Source organism: Pseudorasbora parva, chromosome 15, assembly GCF_024679245.1.
Source record: "Pseudorasbora parva isolate DD20220531a chromosome 15, ASM2467924v1, whole genome shotgun sequence".
Classification (NCBI taxonomy): Eukaryota; Metazoa; Chordata; class Actinopteri; order Cypriniformes; family Gobionidae; genus Pseudorasbora; species Pseudorasbora parva.
The window spans coordinates 44,222,569-44,238,810 of record NC_090186.1 but is presented as its reverse complement, the minus strand read 5'-3'; the positions used below and the strand labels follow the sequence as shown (position 1 = coordinate 44,238,810).

General features: G+C 41.5%; 1 protein-coding gene across 3 annotated transcripts in view; it reads right to left on the bottom strand.

The window, feature by feature from the left end:
- Positions 1–16,242, bottom strand: part of apobb.2 (apolipoprotein Bb, tandem duplicate 2) — a 40,210-nt gene that overhangs the window by 8,640 nt on the left and 15,328 nt on the right. The window contains exons 1-19 of one of the 3 annotated variants that reach the window (XM_067418328.1): positions 13,318–13,685; positions 10,580–10,609; positions 10,337–10,440; positions 10,108–10,253; positions 8,881–9,028; positions 8,193–8,345; positions 7,071–7,195; positions 6,519–6,604; positions 5,973–6,423; positions 5,609–5,720; positions 4,842–4,988; positions 3,600–3,811; positions 3,326–3,521; positions 3,061–3,240; positions 2,810–2,989; positions 2,525–2,692; positions 1,985–2,190; positions 1,241–1,420; positions 232–341 (exon numbers count right to left, since the gene is read on the bottom strand). In XM_067418328.1, the coding sequence (XP_067274429.1) occupies positions 232–341; positions 1,241–1,420; positions 1,985–2,190; positions 2,525–2,692; positions 2,810–2,989; positions 3,061–3,240; positions 3,326–3,521; positions 3,600–3,811; positions 4,842–4,988; positions 5,609–5,720; positions 5,973–6,423; positions 6,519–6,604; positions 7,071–7,195; positions 8,193–8,345; positions 8,881–9,028; positions 10,108–10,253; positions 10,337–10,440; positions 10,580–10,609; positions 13,318–13,369 (2,986 nt within the window). In that variant the 5' untranslated portion in view covers positions 13,370–13,685. Of the gene's footprint in view, positions 1–231; positions 342–1,240; positions 1,421–1,984; positions 2,191–2,524; positions 2,693–2,809; positions 2,990–3,060; positions 3,241–3,325; positions 3,522–3,599; positions 3,812–4,841; positions 4,989–5,608; positions 5,721–5,972; positions 6,437–6,518; positions 6,605–7,070; positions 7,196–8,192; positions 8,346–8,880; positions 9,029–10,107; positions 10,254–10,336; positions 10,441–10,579; positions 10,610–13,317; positions 13,686–16,242 lie in introns of those variants that run through there. The other 2 variants (XM_067418329.1, XM_067418330.1) reach the window with 2 other exon arrangements.

Below are 16,242 nucleotides of genomic sequence, written 5' to 3'. Positions count from 1 at the left end.
TGGGGGCGTTCTGAGAATGTCCTGGAAATGTAAAATATTCAAATAAAATATGATCACCTAAATGTTCAGACAACGTCCTGAAAGTTCTGTAAAGGTCGACCAAATAATGTCACCTAACCCTTAAAGATCTCCACATCGTGACAGTCTCAAGAACATTCTGGGAACATACCTTTTCTAGCTTGGTACGTAGTAGACAATAACTCAGTGTTACTCTGTTAAGTTGTCTCAAACCTTCAGCCTTCACGCTAATTGTGAGTTTGTCTGCCTCATCCTCATAGGCGTAGCTGATGGTGGCAATGTACTCTGTGACCTCTTCAGATGGATGGAGCTCAACAGCAAATCTAAACACAGATGTGGATGAAATGTTTGAGAGAAAGGAATATCTTTATATCAGTAGAAAGATGATGTTACGAACTTTTAAAGGTCTAGGGTCAGCACGTAACATTTAAATATTAAAATACATTTAGTGGAGCGGGCAGCAGAAGAGACCAGACACAGAAATTGATAAGGCCAATTGATTTATTGTTACTTAAAGCCGAAGCCACTAATCCATATGTGAGTGCGCTATATTACAATGCATTTAAGGAAATATAAAAAAGAAGAAATACAATAAACTAATGGGGAAAAGGAACGTGGTGGCGCCAAATTAAAGAAAAGAATAAAACAGAAATAGTTCCTAAACTAAATTCCCCAAAACCCTTTAACCTTCCTAACCAAAGAAAAATGTGAAAAGAAAAACCGAAATCTTCGGCGTATCCGACGCCATAACTAAACCTACACTAAAATAAGAACAAAGAAATACAAAGACGGCGCTCACCGCTTACCTGATGTGTTTAACATTTGATAACTGCGGGCAAGATGTATATCGCGCGACCTGCTTACCTGTTCTCTATTTCCCCAGAAAGTAGGCTACTGAATTACTCTTAACTCTCAACTCTCAACATCTCACAGGACAACTCAAGTGTGAAGTTTAACACAAGATAACGAAGGATTCACAATAACAAACTCCAACTGAAACACCTGACACACACACACACACACTGCCTAATCAGGACACGCTCGAAGACTTTATCCACCAGGGCGGCACTTGATTGGCTGCAGAGACGGCACCTTGATGAAGAGTGACAGTCGCTTCCTCCAATCAGCAGAGACCTGAGAGCAAGACAGCACAACCAGAGAGAAGAAAGGCAGACAATACATCTAATATACTCGCAGCCCGTAACAGATGATTTTCGCTTACGTGCTGTCCCCAGTGAGAGGAAAGTAAGGGGCAGCGTCGTTTGAGCTTGTGTCGGGATACTTCAGGGCTGTACAGAACTTCAGTCCAGGGAAAAGAGCCGTGCATTTATTCATATTAATATACTCGCCCTTGGCCGGAATGGGCTCAGTCTTGGCACCAACAACAGACACCAGAGAGTTGCTATAAATGGGGAACAATAACATCATTTACTGTGTGTAAAATTATTTGACTTGTTTTTAGGGCTGCACAAATAATCCTACTTTAATTGTGATCACCATTGCTGCTTGTGTCTGTTAATTCAGCATAATCGCTGTGACATTGGTTATTTGTCATAAAAATATGTACTTCCATTATATTGCATTGGTTACAAGCCTCCACGAGTGATCATGTTTGTGAATGCCAGATGTCATGATGAGCTTAAATCAATCTCAGCTGTTCTCTTAAATTGATACATTTTCTACCAAGTGTTCATCTTAATGTTCCCAACCTGGCAACCATGTTTGCTCTCTTTGGGTTGGGAAAGAAAACCTGATGTTATAAAAACTATGGAAGCTTGTTTCTGCTCTGGGATACACAAAAAAGGTAATTACGTTTGCAACTTTACATCTCGCAATTCTGACTTTTCTCTTGGAATTTTAAGTTTGCATCTCACAATTCTGACTTTTTTCTTGGAATTTTAAGTTTACATGGGGTAATTTTCTTTTTGGGAGGAACTATCCCTTTAAGGGATTTTAAATGTCTTACGTGACGCTGATGAGCTCAGTCAGACCACGAGGAGCTGGAATGGAGAGCTTGAGCTGGCTGTCGGTCACAGAGAGCTTCGCTTTAATGCCGCTCTCATGATAGATGTTCGTCTGCATCTCCAGACCACAGTGAACATAGTCGGGGAAGTGAGTCCCAATCTCAGTCACAAACTCAATGCCAGCAGACAGCGTCAAAGCAAATTCCCTCTGTGGTGTAGTCAAATCAATTCAAGTTTGTCAAAGTTTGTTTGATTAAGACTTTTAATTTTGCTTTTAAAAAAATTAAACTTTTGCTCTCCAAAGCTGTATTAATTTGATCAAAAATACAGTAAACATTATGAAATATTATTCTAGTGTAAAACAGCTGTTTCATATGTTTTGCAGCTCTATATATTTTGTGTGGAATTTTTTATTGCATTTGATCAAATAAAAGCTTTCAAAACATAAATACATCTTAATATAGGTAGAGTATAATAGTAGAAATGCAAGATAATTTGTTGTTGAGAATAACATATGCACGGCTGAAGTTTGTTAGACTCACCGTGGATGGATTAAAGCTCAATCCTCCTTTGACTCCAGGAGTGAAGGTACCAGACAGAGCAACTCTCAGAGGAAAGCCAGCGCCGGTGGGCAGATAAAACTCATTATCCATGAAGATGTAGTGAAGGAAAAGCTCGTTGTCGACACTTGAGAGCAGTCTTTTGAGGAACTGTTTCAAATATATAATTCTGATTAGTAATTCACAGAAATATCTGTGACCGAAAAATGTTGTGCCTGATGATTTTATGAAAGCAACGACCGCTGTGATTGGTAAAGCTGTACTCACATCAGTGGGGATCATCTTAAGGAGACTGCGAATCATCTTGCCATCTTTTGTGTCAAGATACCCAAGTTCAGCACCCAAAAGCTTGAGGTACACCATTGCTTCAGGAGCATTCTGGGCCTTCAAGTCCTCGAAAAGCTTGTTGACATTGTGGCTGATTTCATTGAGTATGTTTTGAGAAGCCTAACACACAGAAGAGAATGAGAATCCAGCTGTGAAGAAATAACATCCATTTGCCACTTTCACTACAATACCTGTCTCTTCTTCCTTTCGTTTCTCGTGATCGGCAGCATGTTGTCCAAGACCTCATTGAGTTGGGCGGGCATCTTGTCGGTAGCGTATAAAGTGGCCTTCATGATTGTATCTGGGAAGAATCCATCTTCTCCAAAGAGGGCCTCCACAATGGGCTCAAAGCCCTTTCCCTCCATGCCAATCTGAAAGACATTAGGGCTTCTCGATTATGGCAAACAGAATTTGGCAGTAATCAAGTACATGTTGGACTTTTATTAAACTCTGTACCTCAATCAAGTCCATATCAAACCCAAATGCATTCAAGGTCATCTCCAGCATGACCTCCCTCGGAAGTTCATTTGGAGATTCAAAGATCATGTTTCCTTCTAAAGATCCCAGTCTGTAGTATCGAGAGAGTTCGATGGGATCCATGAGCATTTCAAGTTTATTGCCTTGAAAGGCATCTCGAATCTTCTGTCTCAAGCTAGGGAGGCAACAAAAACAAGATTAGCTTTTCTTCTGAAAACTAGATTAGGTTCTTCCCATTCTATTGTTCACTCACTCCAGGCTCTCTGGTGCTGCGGAGCTCCAGATGTTCCTGATGTGAGATTGGATGAAGCTCTTGACCTGAGGATTTTCCTCAACAAGGAGCGCCGCCGCCAGTTGAGCGAGTTCAGCAGGATTGGGATTCTTCATCAGGATTAGATACGAGGCTACACGCTTCTGTACGGACGAGCCTCTGTCCAGAACCGCATACATGAGCTCCGCTCGGCCCTGTGAGAGCCATGAGATGAGCTTTAGACCAGGGCTGATATAAAAGCCAGAAATCGATAGTGCATTATTCAGAGTGAAGAGTGAAGTGCATAATTTATACACGTTTAGTTCATTATACAATGTTTCTGAGTCTCATTATCTATATTTCTACCTTTCTTTTTTTAGGGGATATTGTATTAAAAATGTTAAATGTTTCTGCCACTGAAATAAAAAAGGTAATTGTGACTTTTTATCTCGCAATTCTGACATTGTAATTTATAACAATTTGTGAGTTTATATCTTGAAATTCTCACAATCAGCTTTTATAGTTTTTTTAAAATATGCAGATGAATTTCCAACAAAATCACCCCAATCATTCTAGAATGATTCATTCTTTCCAAATAGAACTATTAGATTACTCTTGTGAAACTTCCTGTATTTTTTCAATATATTGTGATTTATATCACAGAGAAACAAAATATCACAATGTCATGTAATTGTTGGATCTTTACCTAGTCCAGCTCTAGGACCTAATGGGTGGAGTTTTTCTGGCTCCACCAATTACATCCAGCGAGGAGTAACTAGAGGTCCAGCTCCACCGACTGTCTCTCCTATTTTAGACTGACTTCAATCACACTGTAATAAAGTTCGTAGATGGGAAGGAAGAAGGCGGGAACCGGCGAACGTTTCACAACATTTATTAATTCAAAAATAAATAAACAAAATGAAAGTAAAACCGCGGGCAGCCCCTCACGGACGACTGCCCGCAAACACACAAAATAAAACGTGGGCAACCCCTGACGGACGACTGCCCACAAACACATAATAACACGTAAAACAAAACATAACATAAAATCCAGGCCTGGTCCTCTCTCGTCTTCCGCTGCCATCGTTCCTCCTTTTATGCTCCCGTCACATGGCCGCGAGACGAGACCGGTGTGCCACGCAGCTGGCACTCGTTAACATTAATCACCGGCCCGCTCTCGCGGTCCCTCGCCCTGCTGCTTGCCACACCACACACACCAATAGTTGTGTTTGTTGAACATCTCACCTCTTCAGGTACAGGAATCTGTCTGTAGATCTGGACCGCGGCCTGTTGGACTGCAGCAGAGGCAGCCGGCTGATTGATGCATCGAATAACAGAAGACTGCAAAGCAGGGCGCGCGGCTCCCAGTGCCGCCACCATGTTACCAATGACCTGTAATAGATTTTAATGGGTAATCTAAGGAGACCAATCTCATGAACCAAACCGTTCAGGCCAAATCGTTTGGCAAAACCATTCAGCAGTTTGAGCAAAACTCAAATTTGTGTTTCTCGTGACCAGTAGGTGGTGCTGTGCCACAAATGTGCAAGTACCCTTAGGTTATGATTATGATTACATGTACCAATTTTTGTACCAATATGTCAAAGCATTGCAGAGTTGTTGCCTAACATCAATTTTGGCATGTCAAATTTGTTGTATGGCTCGAGTACGGTTTAGTATATCAAAAATAATCTAGTAACTTTTTTCTTAAAATGCATGCAGACATTACTTTGAAGTTGCTGGCAAGTGATTGGCAGTGAAAAAGATATAAAAATGTTTATTATGGCAATTCAATGTTTATTATGGTGTTCGTCAAAAAACAGGTAATTTATCTGAGAATTTTTATACAGATAATGGGAGAAAAACACATAAAATGGCAATAAAATCACGGACTAACCCCTGTAAATGTTGAGAATACCTCACATCCCCATGAGATACAATTACCATCCGAATAGGGCTTTAGTTGTGAGTTTGAAGTTGAATATTTTAGCATATAGGAGTTTGTGCAAACATACCTTCAAAGAAAGAAAGACGTGTTCCTGGTCACCTGTGCAATCCCCGATCTGTTCAAGGCCGTAATCAGCCACTGCCTGGATCTCACTGGTGACTCCATCCGTCTCAAAGAGCCTTGGGTCACGGAGAGAATAAAGATGTGTCGATGAAAATTGTGTAGAACATGGACGACAGTCAGTGAGACAAAACTTCAGTTTGTCTGAAAACGTCTTTCACATTATGCATTTGGCAGATGCTTTTATCCTTATCTTTCGAGGTAAACATCAATACTTTGGAATAATAACATTGTGCATGCATTCCCTGGGAATCAAACCCAAGATCTTGGCCAAAAGATTGGTCTTAATCTAAAGATTTCCTACAGCTCACCTTCTCACAGCATTGCTGAGAGCGTAGTAAATGGGTTTGCTTGGCTTGAACTTAGCCATCGCCAGCATTTCCTTCACAAGGACGCGTGAGGAACGGGATATCATTCCCATGGCATATACAGCAGCGTCAAGCTCAACCGAGAGCGCGTCAAAGGTCCTGAATATCTGCATGATAGCACTGCTGCATTCTGGTGTGCCGCACTGTAGCAAAGCCTGGTACGTCAAAGACTGAGAGATTTCCACTGCTTCGGGAACAACAGCCATCAAGGTCTCAGCTTCCATCTTACGGATCACGGATACGAGCTTGTGGGCCAAATGGGCTCTCTTACGTCCATCGTTGGTCTTGGAAAGGTCAGCTATTTCCCTCAGAACAACAAGAGCGGCTTCTTTATCCTGGATGGGGCTCATGTCAACACTGCTGTCTGGATGGAGGGGTTTCATGTTGGCCACATCTGGAGGAATAACCTGATTATTGGCATTGCATTTGGCATTTAGTTTGACATTCAAGCAAATTATTAACATTCATATCAAAGAGACGTTCTCTTACTGTGGTCAAAGTCTCTGTCATTGTACTTCGAGACTCCCAGAAGGGTCAAGGCCTGTTTGCCAATATTGACCACTCCATATTCTCCCCTGGTTGACCAAAGTCAAAGAGACAGACTTCAGTGCATGAGCATCCAAGATACATAATGAACATTTATACATTTGGCAGATGCTTTCATCCAAAGCATTTAAAGTCACAATAAAAGGGAAAATTTACTCTTTTTTTTTTAATGGAATATTTATAGTATTAATTATATTTGCTTATGTTGAAAAACCAAAACAGCAAAATATTTTGTCTCATGAAATAAATCACGTAAATGATTTAGCTTACATTTTCAATTAAAAATGGCAAAATTCAAGTAGTTTGCACCACTGGATATTGCTGTTATTAACATTTCCATATCGTAAAACAGTGTTGAATATTAAATGTTCAGCTACTTACATCTTACCTTACACTGTTTCACCGTAAAAACTGAAGTGATGTGCTGGAATTTGTGTTATGACATTGACATTGCTAGAGACATGAGCTACAGGAATTAATGTTTATTTCACTTACTTGTGTGAAAAGAGCACAAGAACATGTTTTTCGGTGCAAGTTCCAGAGGTCATGTGGTGCTGCTCATTATTAAACCTGTAGTGGCAGGTCTGGTTGCTTCTGATCAGCTGAGCAAGAGGATATTTCTTGGGAAGAGAGAATGACAAACATTGGACATCTCAACCTACTCGTCTCTACTGGGTTTTAAAGGGGTCAAGACATGGATGTTTCTTGAGGTTCACTCTGTAACTCATATCAGTGGCGTGCACGGGGTGGGGTTTGATTGTGGCTCGAGTCCATGTCCCTTTAATTGTGTAAGTGAAATTGCTCTTTTCAATCATCTTGCGACAAACGTGATTTTTCATTTCTACCGGAGGCGATTTCTACCAAGGGGGACCGTTTTAATGAGATTGAAACCATCTTTACTCTTCGTATCACTGTGTATCAAGAGCTGAGAAAGAGCTGAGATTCAGATATGCTAATGAGCATTTGGTTTCCAACCAATCACAACAGACTGGGCCATCTGACCTACCAGAGCATTGGATTACATCCACCTGTGTGTCATTAGCTTGTTAGTGTCTGTGTATTTAAGCCCTGTGTTTTCTCTCACTCTTTGCGAAGTCTTGCTAGTGTCACACTGCATTTCTGAGAATTTTCCCGGTTTCGTTTTTTTCCTTCTTTGTCCGTATTCTGGATTACCTTGTTTTCTGCCCTGTTGCGTTTTGATTGTTTGCCTGTGTGTTTGACCTTCTGCCTGTTATATGAATTACGATTTTGGATTGTCCCAATAAATGTACATTTGGATCTTCACCCAAGTCTCGGGGCAGTCCGTAACAGCATGTGTATAAATACATTGGATCCGTGCATTACGTCTTAGAGTGAGGCTGTTTTCTGCTGCCAAATCAAATCCACTCTGATGAGACTGAAACTGACGCCATCGTTACTGTTCGTACCACTGTATCAAGAACTGAGGAAAAGCTGAGATTCAGATATGCTAATGAATGTTTGGTTTGCAACCAATCAAAACAGACTGGGCCAGCCCATCTGACCAATCAGAGCATTGGATGAATCTAAAACAACTGTAGGAGACAACCTTTAAAGCAGCACAATCGTGGCCCTTTAGTTGTAGATCTCAGAACTCACCATGCCGGTGATGAGGGCGAGAGGACTGGTGTGGTCTTCCACTGGCCTGAACTTGTCACAACCGGACAGATCTCTTCTTAGGGTGACTTCAGTGGCGATTTCCTCTCTGGTGTTCACGACATAATCAGTCTTACACAGACCGTAGATGGTGGGCTGGAATGGAAACGGTCTGAATGTTAGAAGTGGGTTTGACATGAGCATCTTCAAATTCAAGTTTATCAATAGACCAGCGAAAACTGACATTGTGATATTTTGCATATGTGACGTACATTGCGATGTTTAAAAATGCGTGAACTTTCACCAGATGACTTGAATGGCTGTCAGCCTGAATGTAAGAAGAGGATTTGATATGAACATCTTGTTACAATTACATTAATTTTACTGTAAAATTACAATACAAATATTACAATTTCTTCATTTTTAAACAGCTTTTATTTTGATGGGTTGCCGGAAAATAAAAACATGCACTGCTTGTTTCAGATTTGAGCTCAGCACTTTGTCCATTAACAAGCTTGCAACTCATGATATCAGGTGTAAATGACACACTTCACTCTTAAACCAGTAACGCTAATTTATATGCAGTGTAAATTATTCTATTTTAAATGAATTTATTTATTTATTCTGTGCAATTTGAGCCATATCACGATATCGACTTCATTTTGATTTATTGTGCAGCCCTACAATGTACCATGTGTTTGTTGCGGTCCTCCTCCAGCACTGGGACAGCGAGAGCAGAGATGATTCCTCTCTTGATGTTGAGGATGTTTATCCGCTCATCCTCCTCAGGGAAAAGCTTGATGTCATCGTCTCCCTCAATGGTGAACTTCAGAGGATGACTGAACAAAGAGAGACGAGTCTGCTGAATATGATCATCTGTTCTGTAGTCAGAGAACTTATCGATCGCAGATTTCTTCCAGTGAACTAAAACTTTCACTCCCTAAAAAGTCCCACAGTGCAGTGTTAAAAACCAGGGAGCTTCGATGCCTACTGTTCCCTTAACGGTTATTCTGAAGTGTGAAACATAAATCGCACAACCATCCTCAATACACATCAGGAAACGTGATAGATGCTTTAAAAAACTAAACTAAACTAAATTTAAATAGAGCAAACAAGGAAGGAAGCTAACAACAGACCAACAGCAAAAAAAAAAGGAAATAAATTAGTTTTAAGCAAAAAGTTATATAGAGCCAATTTCATGTTTTGTTTAATTATAGTGCCACCAAATAGTTCAACAGTCCAACCACTTTTTTGTGTCCTCAGAGTGCCCACATATAAAGTGTCAAATTTGGTACAATTTTTTTTTGTATTTTTAACATATAAAAATAACCCACACCATCCAAAATATCAGACTTTGATTGTGTTTTCCCCACTTACTATCAAAATTTTGACATTTTGCCTTAAACACTTGATCAAGCTGCTATGATTCTGATTTTCCTATTGTGGTTTTTATCCTGGAATCCAAGAATATGACTCCCGAGAAAATAAGTCAACCACATCCAAAGTTATAATCCAATAGCTGGCTCGAAACTTCTCAAGCTCCTTTAGGGCATCGTCCTGATGACCAACACCAAGTTTCGTAATGACACGCTAATGCGTTCATTAAATACAGCATTTTACTACAAAATTCAAAATGGCCGATATAGAAAATTTAGATATATCTAACGAACCACTTTTTGGGCAAACCGTTCAGAAGTTATAAGCAAAACATTTCTAATCTAATCTTTAGCCCAGTAGATGACACTGCGTCAAAACGCAGCATGTAGCCTCAGGTCATTCTTGTGATTATCTGTACCAAGTTTGGTCAGAGCATTGGAAAGATACAGCCTTGTGACTATTAAATAAGCACCACTGCCCGAATGACATGACCTAGGAGAGAGATTGACCCTAGTTATTGTTAATGTGAACAGTCTTTTACCTCTCCATGGCGGTTTTGAAGTCCTCCGCGCCAGCAGCTGCTCCAAACACAGGGTTTCCATCTGCATCGACCTCACTCACTTCACTCAGCGTGCAGTCGGTGGTGCGCACAATGTAGCTGCATGTACCAGGAACTGCAATCTCAACCTAATACAATATTAACAGAGCATTGCTAAAAAAAACAATAGTATCCTCAGAGTTTGATATGGGGAAATGAAGTCGTAGCGTACCTTGCAGCTAGCCTTGGGGCCGTTGACAGCCCCGTTCAAAGCATTCAAGGACTCGGTCTCATAGAAGTATTCATACTTGTTGAAGGGCTTGTATCTTTTGGCCACTAGAAGAAGCAGAGCAACTAATTTAAAACACATTATCCACAAGTGAGAAACAGCAGGCATTTAATATTGAATTTAGATCATTAGAACTGAAGGTTTGCATGTAAAGTAAATTCTCCAGAATAATTGCAAAAGACATACTCAAACATGGCGCTCCTTCATCCTGAGCTTCTGCAAAACAAAACAAATGCACATTATTACATTGCATTAAAACTATAGCATTTGCACTGAGGTTACATCTGAAGTCAGGGCTGAAAATTTTCAAAAACATCAAGTTGATTTTATGCATAATCCTTTAGTAATCTAAATCCAGCACATACCGATGTCCCTTCTTCCATTCATTGCCAAGACACTCCTGACCTAGAGCTACTGGAGTGCCTCAGGGCTCAGTGCTGGGACTGCTTCTCTTCTCCATCTCCATCTCATCACTAGATCTGTCCTTCAGAAACATGGTTTCTCCATCACTGCCATCATCTAGAGCTACTGGAGTGCCTCAGGGCTCAGTGCTGGGACTGCTTCTCTTCTCCATCTCCATCTCATCACTAGATCTGTCCTTCAGAAACATGGTTTCTCCATCACTGCCATCATCTAGAGCTACTGGAGTGCCTCAGGGCTCAGTGCTAGGACCGCTTCTCTTCTCCATCACCATCTCATCACTAGATCTGTCCTTCAGAAACATGGTTTCTCCATCACTGCTATCATCTAGAGCTACTGGAGTGCCTCAGGGCTCAGTGCTAGGACCGCTTCTCTTCTCCATCACCATCTCATCACTAGATCTGTCCTTCAGAAACATGGTTTCTCCATCACTGCCATCATCTAGAGCTACTTGAGTGCCTCAGGGCTCAGTGCTAGGACCGCTTCTCTTCTCCATCTCCATCTTATCACTAGATCTGTTTTTCAGAAACATGGTTTCTCCATCACTGCTATCATCTAGAGCTACTGGAGTGCCTCAGGGCTCAGTGCTGGGACCGCTTCTCTTCTCCATCTCCATCTCATCACTAGATCTGTCCTTCAGAAACATGGTTTCTCCATCACTGCTATCATCTAGAGCTGCTGGAGTGCCTCAGGGCTCAGTGCTGGGACCGCTTCTCTTCTCCATCTCCATCTCATCACTAGATCTGTCCTTCAGAAACATGGTTTCTCCATCACTGCTATCATCTAGAGCTATTGGAGTGCCTCAGGGCTCATTGCTGGGACCGCTTCTCTTCTCCATCTCCATCTCATCTCTAGATCTGTCCTTCAGAAACATGGTTTCTCCATCACTGCTATCATCTAGAGCTACTGGAGTGCCTCAGGGCTCAGTGCTGGGACCGTTTCTCTTCTCCATCTCCATCTCATCACTAGATCTGTTTTTCAGAAACATGGTTTCTCCATCACTGCTGTCATCTAGAGCTACTGGAGTGCCTCAGGGCTCAGTGCTGGGACCGTTTCTCTTCTCCATCTCCATCTCATCACTAGATCTGTTTTTCAGAAACATGGTTTCTCCATCACTGCTATCATCTAGAGCTACTGGAGTGCCTCAGGGCTCAGTGCTGGGACCGTTTCTCTTCTCCATCTCCATCTCATCACTAGATCTGTTTTTCAGAAACATGGTTTCTCCATCACTGGTATCATCTAGAGCTACTGGAGTGCCTCAGGGCTCAGTGCTGGGACCGCTTCTCTTCTCCATCTCCATCTCATCTCTAGATCTGTCCTTCAGAAACATGGTTTCTCCATCACTGCTGTCATCTAGAGCTACTGGAGTGCCTCATGGCTCAGTGCTGGGACCGCTTCTCTTCTCCATCTTCATCTCATCACTAGATCTGTCCTTCAGAAACATGGTTTCTCCATCACTGCTATCATCTAGAGCTACTGGAGTGCCTCAGGGCTCAGTGCTGGGACCGCTTCTCTTCTCCATCTCCATCTCATCACTAGATCTGTCCTTCAGAAACATGGTTTCTCCATCACTGCTATCATCTAGAGCTGCTGGAGTGCCTCAGGGCTCAGTGCTAGGACTGCTTCTCTTCTCCATCTCCATCTCATCTCTAGATCTGTCCTTCAGAAACATGGTTTCTCCATCACTGCTGTCATCTAGAGCTACTGGAGTGCCTCAGGACTCAGTGCTGGGACCGCTTCTCTTCTCCATCTCCATCTCCATCTCATCTCTAGATCTGTCCTTCAGAAACATGGTTTCTCCATCACTGCTAAGCTGGTGACACACAGCTCTACTTCTCATCCCAGCCAGATGATCCGACTGTAGCTGCTTTTTGCCTGGATGCCTTTCTTTATGGATGAACGACCACTACCTTCAGCTCAACCTTGCAAAGACAGAACTGCTCATGGTTCCAGTGAACATAACACTTCAACAATCACATTCAGCCAGGAACCTTGGAGATGTGATTGAGATGTGATTGACAATCAGTTAAACTTCACAGACCACATAGCTAGAACTGCCCGGTCCTGCAGATTTATAACCTTATACAACATTCGGAGGATCGGTCCCTTCCTTTCAGAACTACACAACTCCTTGTCCAAGCACTTGTTCTATCCAGACTGGTATATTTTAATGATCTCTTCAACATCACTTTCAAACGTCTTAATTATGACTAAATATGTCATTATTTAGGCTTCTCATCGCAAACTTTTTGTCATAAGTAAGATTTACCATAGCATGAATCTTTTTCTTATGTGGTGGAAATCAGGTTGCATATGGATTTCGAAAAAATAACATTCTCTAACATTTGAATAAAAGCATAAATGATACACTACACATGGACTATTGAACATGTTTTCCCTTAGTTTTAAGAATGCTTAGATACTAGTACTTGAAAACTACAGAGCTCTGCAGTGCAGTTGGTCATTTTGTGCGACTCAGAATGAGCGGCATTAGAGATACTTACTGGACACGGCGACGGTCAACAGCAGCAGAAGATGGAGCTTATTGTCGGCCATGATGGCTTCAGAACAGTTCTCCTCTTAGTTCTCCGTTTTCAGGACATTTATAGCTCAACAAACTCATGTGTGCACTGTAATTTCAGCCCTTACTCCAAAGTTCATAGTCTGTGGCAGAATAAAGCTCAAACAGAGCCGAGTTTGGCATTGATTCCTCAAGGAGGCTGATAGCACAAACAGACAGAGTTTGCTAATAAACATTAGGCTCGTCTTTCATTTGTTTAGTTGTGTTTTGGCATATTATCCATTTAAGTACACTGGCACTATCAGAAGACAACAAAACTTGAACTGAATTGAGCTGCTGAATAATGGCACTATTGTGTTTTTACAGCTGAATTTGAATTAGTCTCATATTTAATGTGTTCATTGATTCTGATCATATAAAATGCTCAACATGTTTATCATTGCTGTGTGCCATTATCCAATATCAATCATTGTGTTGCACAGTGTGTGCAGCTTCTCCAATCTTTTATAATCTATGCCGGTAGATCAGCAAAAGTAGTTTTGAATAAACAAGGACTGTCACATAAAAATCAGTCAGGCTTTCATATAGGCAACCTAGGAAGTTGGGGAAGGTCTTGTCTTTTAAGTTTCATTACAAACTGTTCACACCATGGGCTATAAAGCTATAAATACATGTGCATTTTTACATATAGCCCCTTCATTTCACTCTAAACCCCTCCACTGACCTGAACTCATTTTGAATGTCACTGAACTACAGTACGCTGATTCTTTAGATAGATAGATTCACTCCTACACACTGCTATTGATTTCTGGAGTATTTGAGCTTCTGATTTGGTGAATCTTGAAAGAACACACTCACTCACACACACACACACACACACACACACACACACACACACACACACACACACACACACACACACACACACACACACATATATTTATATATATATATATATATATATATATATATATATATATATATATATATATATATGGCCACTGTTTCATGGGGAGCAAAGGCCGGCTCGTGTGTTCCAATCAAACAAAAAAATATAATTAAATTGCAATTATGAAAATATGTGATTTGTAATAATTGTAGAGGTTGTCTGTGATCTTAATCCCGTGCGAATCGGCCATGTCTGTAATTTGTAAAGAAAAAATCCCCCCGCAAATTACCTACCATATTTCGCTGAACACCGAGGTCCAGTGATATTATTAGTCCCGCACGAATAAGCATCTCTGTGATTTGGCCTGGATTTGGCAGGATCGTATATATAATTTTTTTCAAGGTTTTTGTTTCCTGTGTGCCTTTTTATTATCTTTTGCAGAATGGAGGCTTTAACCTGCAGTTCATTGACCGGCCACTAGAGCGGCTCCAGAAGGAGCAGAATCTCATTGAGCCTCATGTTATAATGCCCAACTTTACAGCAGAATAAAACATGTTTACAGCCTGAGACAAATTGTGGTTTTGGTCTATACGGCTAATTTTACCCTTTATGATGACTATGAGGGGGGTGAATTTTTTTTATAAGGAATTCGTTTCCATTATATAACGCCTTAAAGTTCTGCATAATTAAGGGCGTGGACACTTTGAGTGACAGATGGATAGCCATTTATCCGCAGTCTGTTAGTCATCGCGTTACCTAAGCTCCGCCCACATCCCGCCTCTCTGCCCATTTGCTGTTATCCGGGCGTGACTCGCGATGACGAGCTGCCAAGATGGCGACGGCCAGCTCGTCTATACTTTACGCTATCGGAATCCTATGGGTGACGTCACGGAAACTACGTCCATATTTTTTGTACAGTTTTACAGTCTATGTATCAGACTCATATTCTGACTAGAATTGACCACATCAGGCTATATCATTTCATTATGGGATACATTATTCCATACTTCTGTTATTCCCTCCAGAAATATCACACATACTCACTGTTCATCTATTTTATTGTTAGATCGTTTGTGTTATACTTGTGACTTTTACTTATACTGAACTGCCTTAATTCTGCGTGGCATTGATCAACAAGCTGCTGAAAGCATTCTTTAGAAATGTCGGCCCATATTGATAGGAGAGCATCTTGCAATTGATGGAGATTTGTGGGATGCACATCCAGGGCACGAAGCTCCCGTTCCACCACATCCCAAAGATGCTCTATTGGGTTGAGATCTGGGGACTGTGGCGGCCATTTTAGTTCAGTCAACTCATCGTCATGTTCAAGAAACACGTTTGAAATGATTTGAGCTTTGTGACATGGTGCATTATCCTGCTGGAAGTAGCCATCAGAGGATGAGGACATGGTGGTCATAAAGAGATGGACATGGTCAGAAACAATGCTCAGGTAGGCCGTGGCATTTAAACGATGCCCAATTGGCACTAAGGGGCCTAAAGTGTGGCAAGAAAACATCCCCCACACCATTACACCACCACCACCAGCCTGCACAGTGGTAACAAGGCATGATGGATCCATGTTCTCATTCTGGTTGCGCCAAATTCTGGCTCTACCATCTGAACGTCTCAACAGAAATCGAGACTCATCAGACTAGGCAACATTTCTCCAGTCTTCAACTGTCCAATTTTGGTGAGCTTGTGGAAATTGTCGCCTCTTTTTCCTATTTGTAGTGGAGATGAGTGGTACCCGGTGGGGTCTTCTGCTGTTGTAGCCCATCCGCCTCTAGGTTGTGTGTGTTGTGGCTTCACAAATGCTTTGCTGCATACCTCGGTTGTAACGAGTGGTTATTTCAGTCAAAGTTGCTCTTCTATCAGCTTGAATCAGTCGGCCCATTCTCCTCTACCATTCTTTGTAAACCCTAGAAATGGTTGTGTGTGTAAATCCCAGTAACTGAGCAGATTGTGAAATACTCAGACCGGCCCGTCTGGCACCAAACCCATGCCACGCTCAAAACGGCT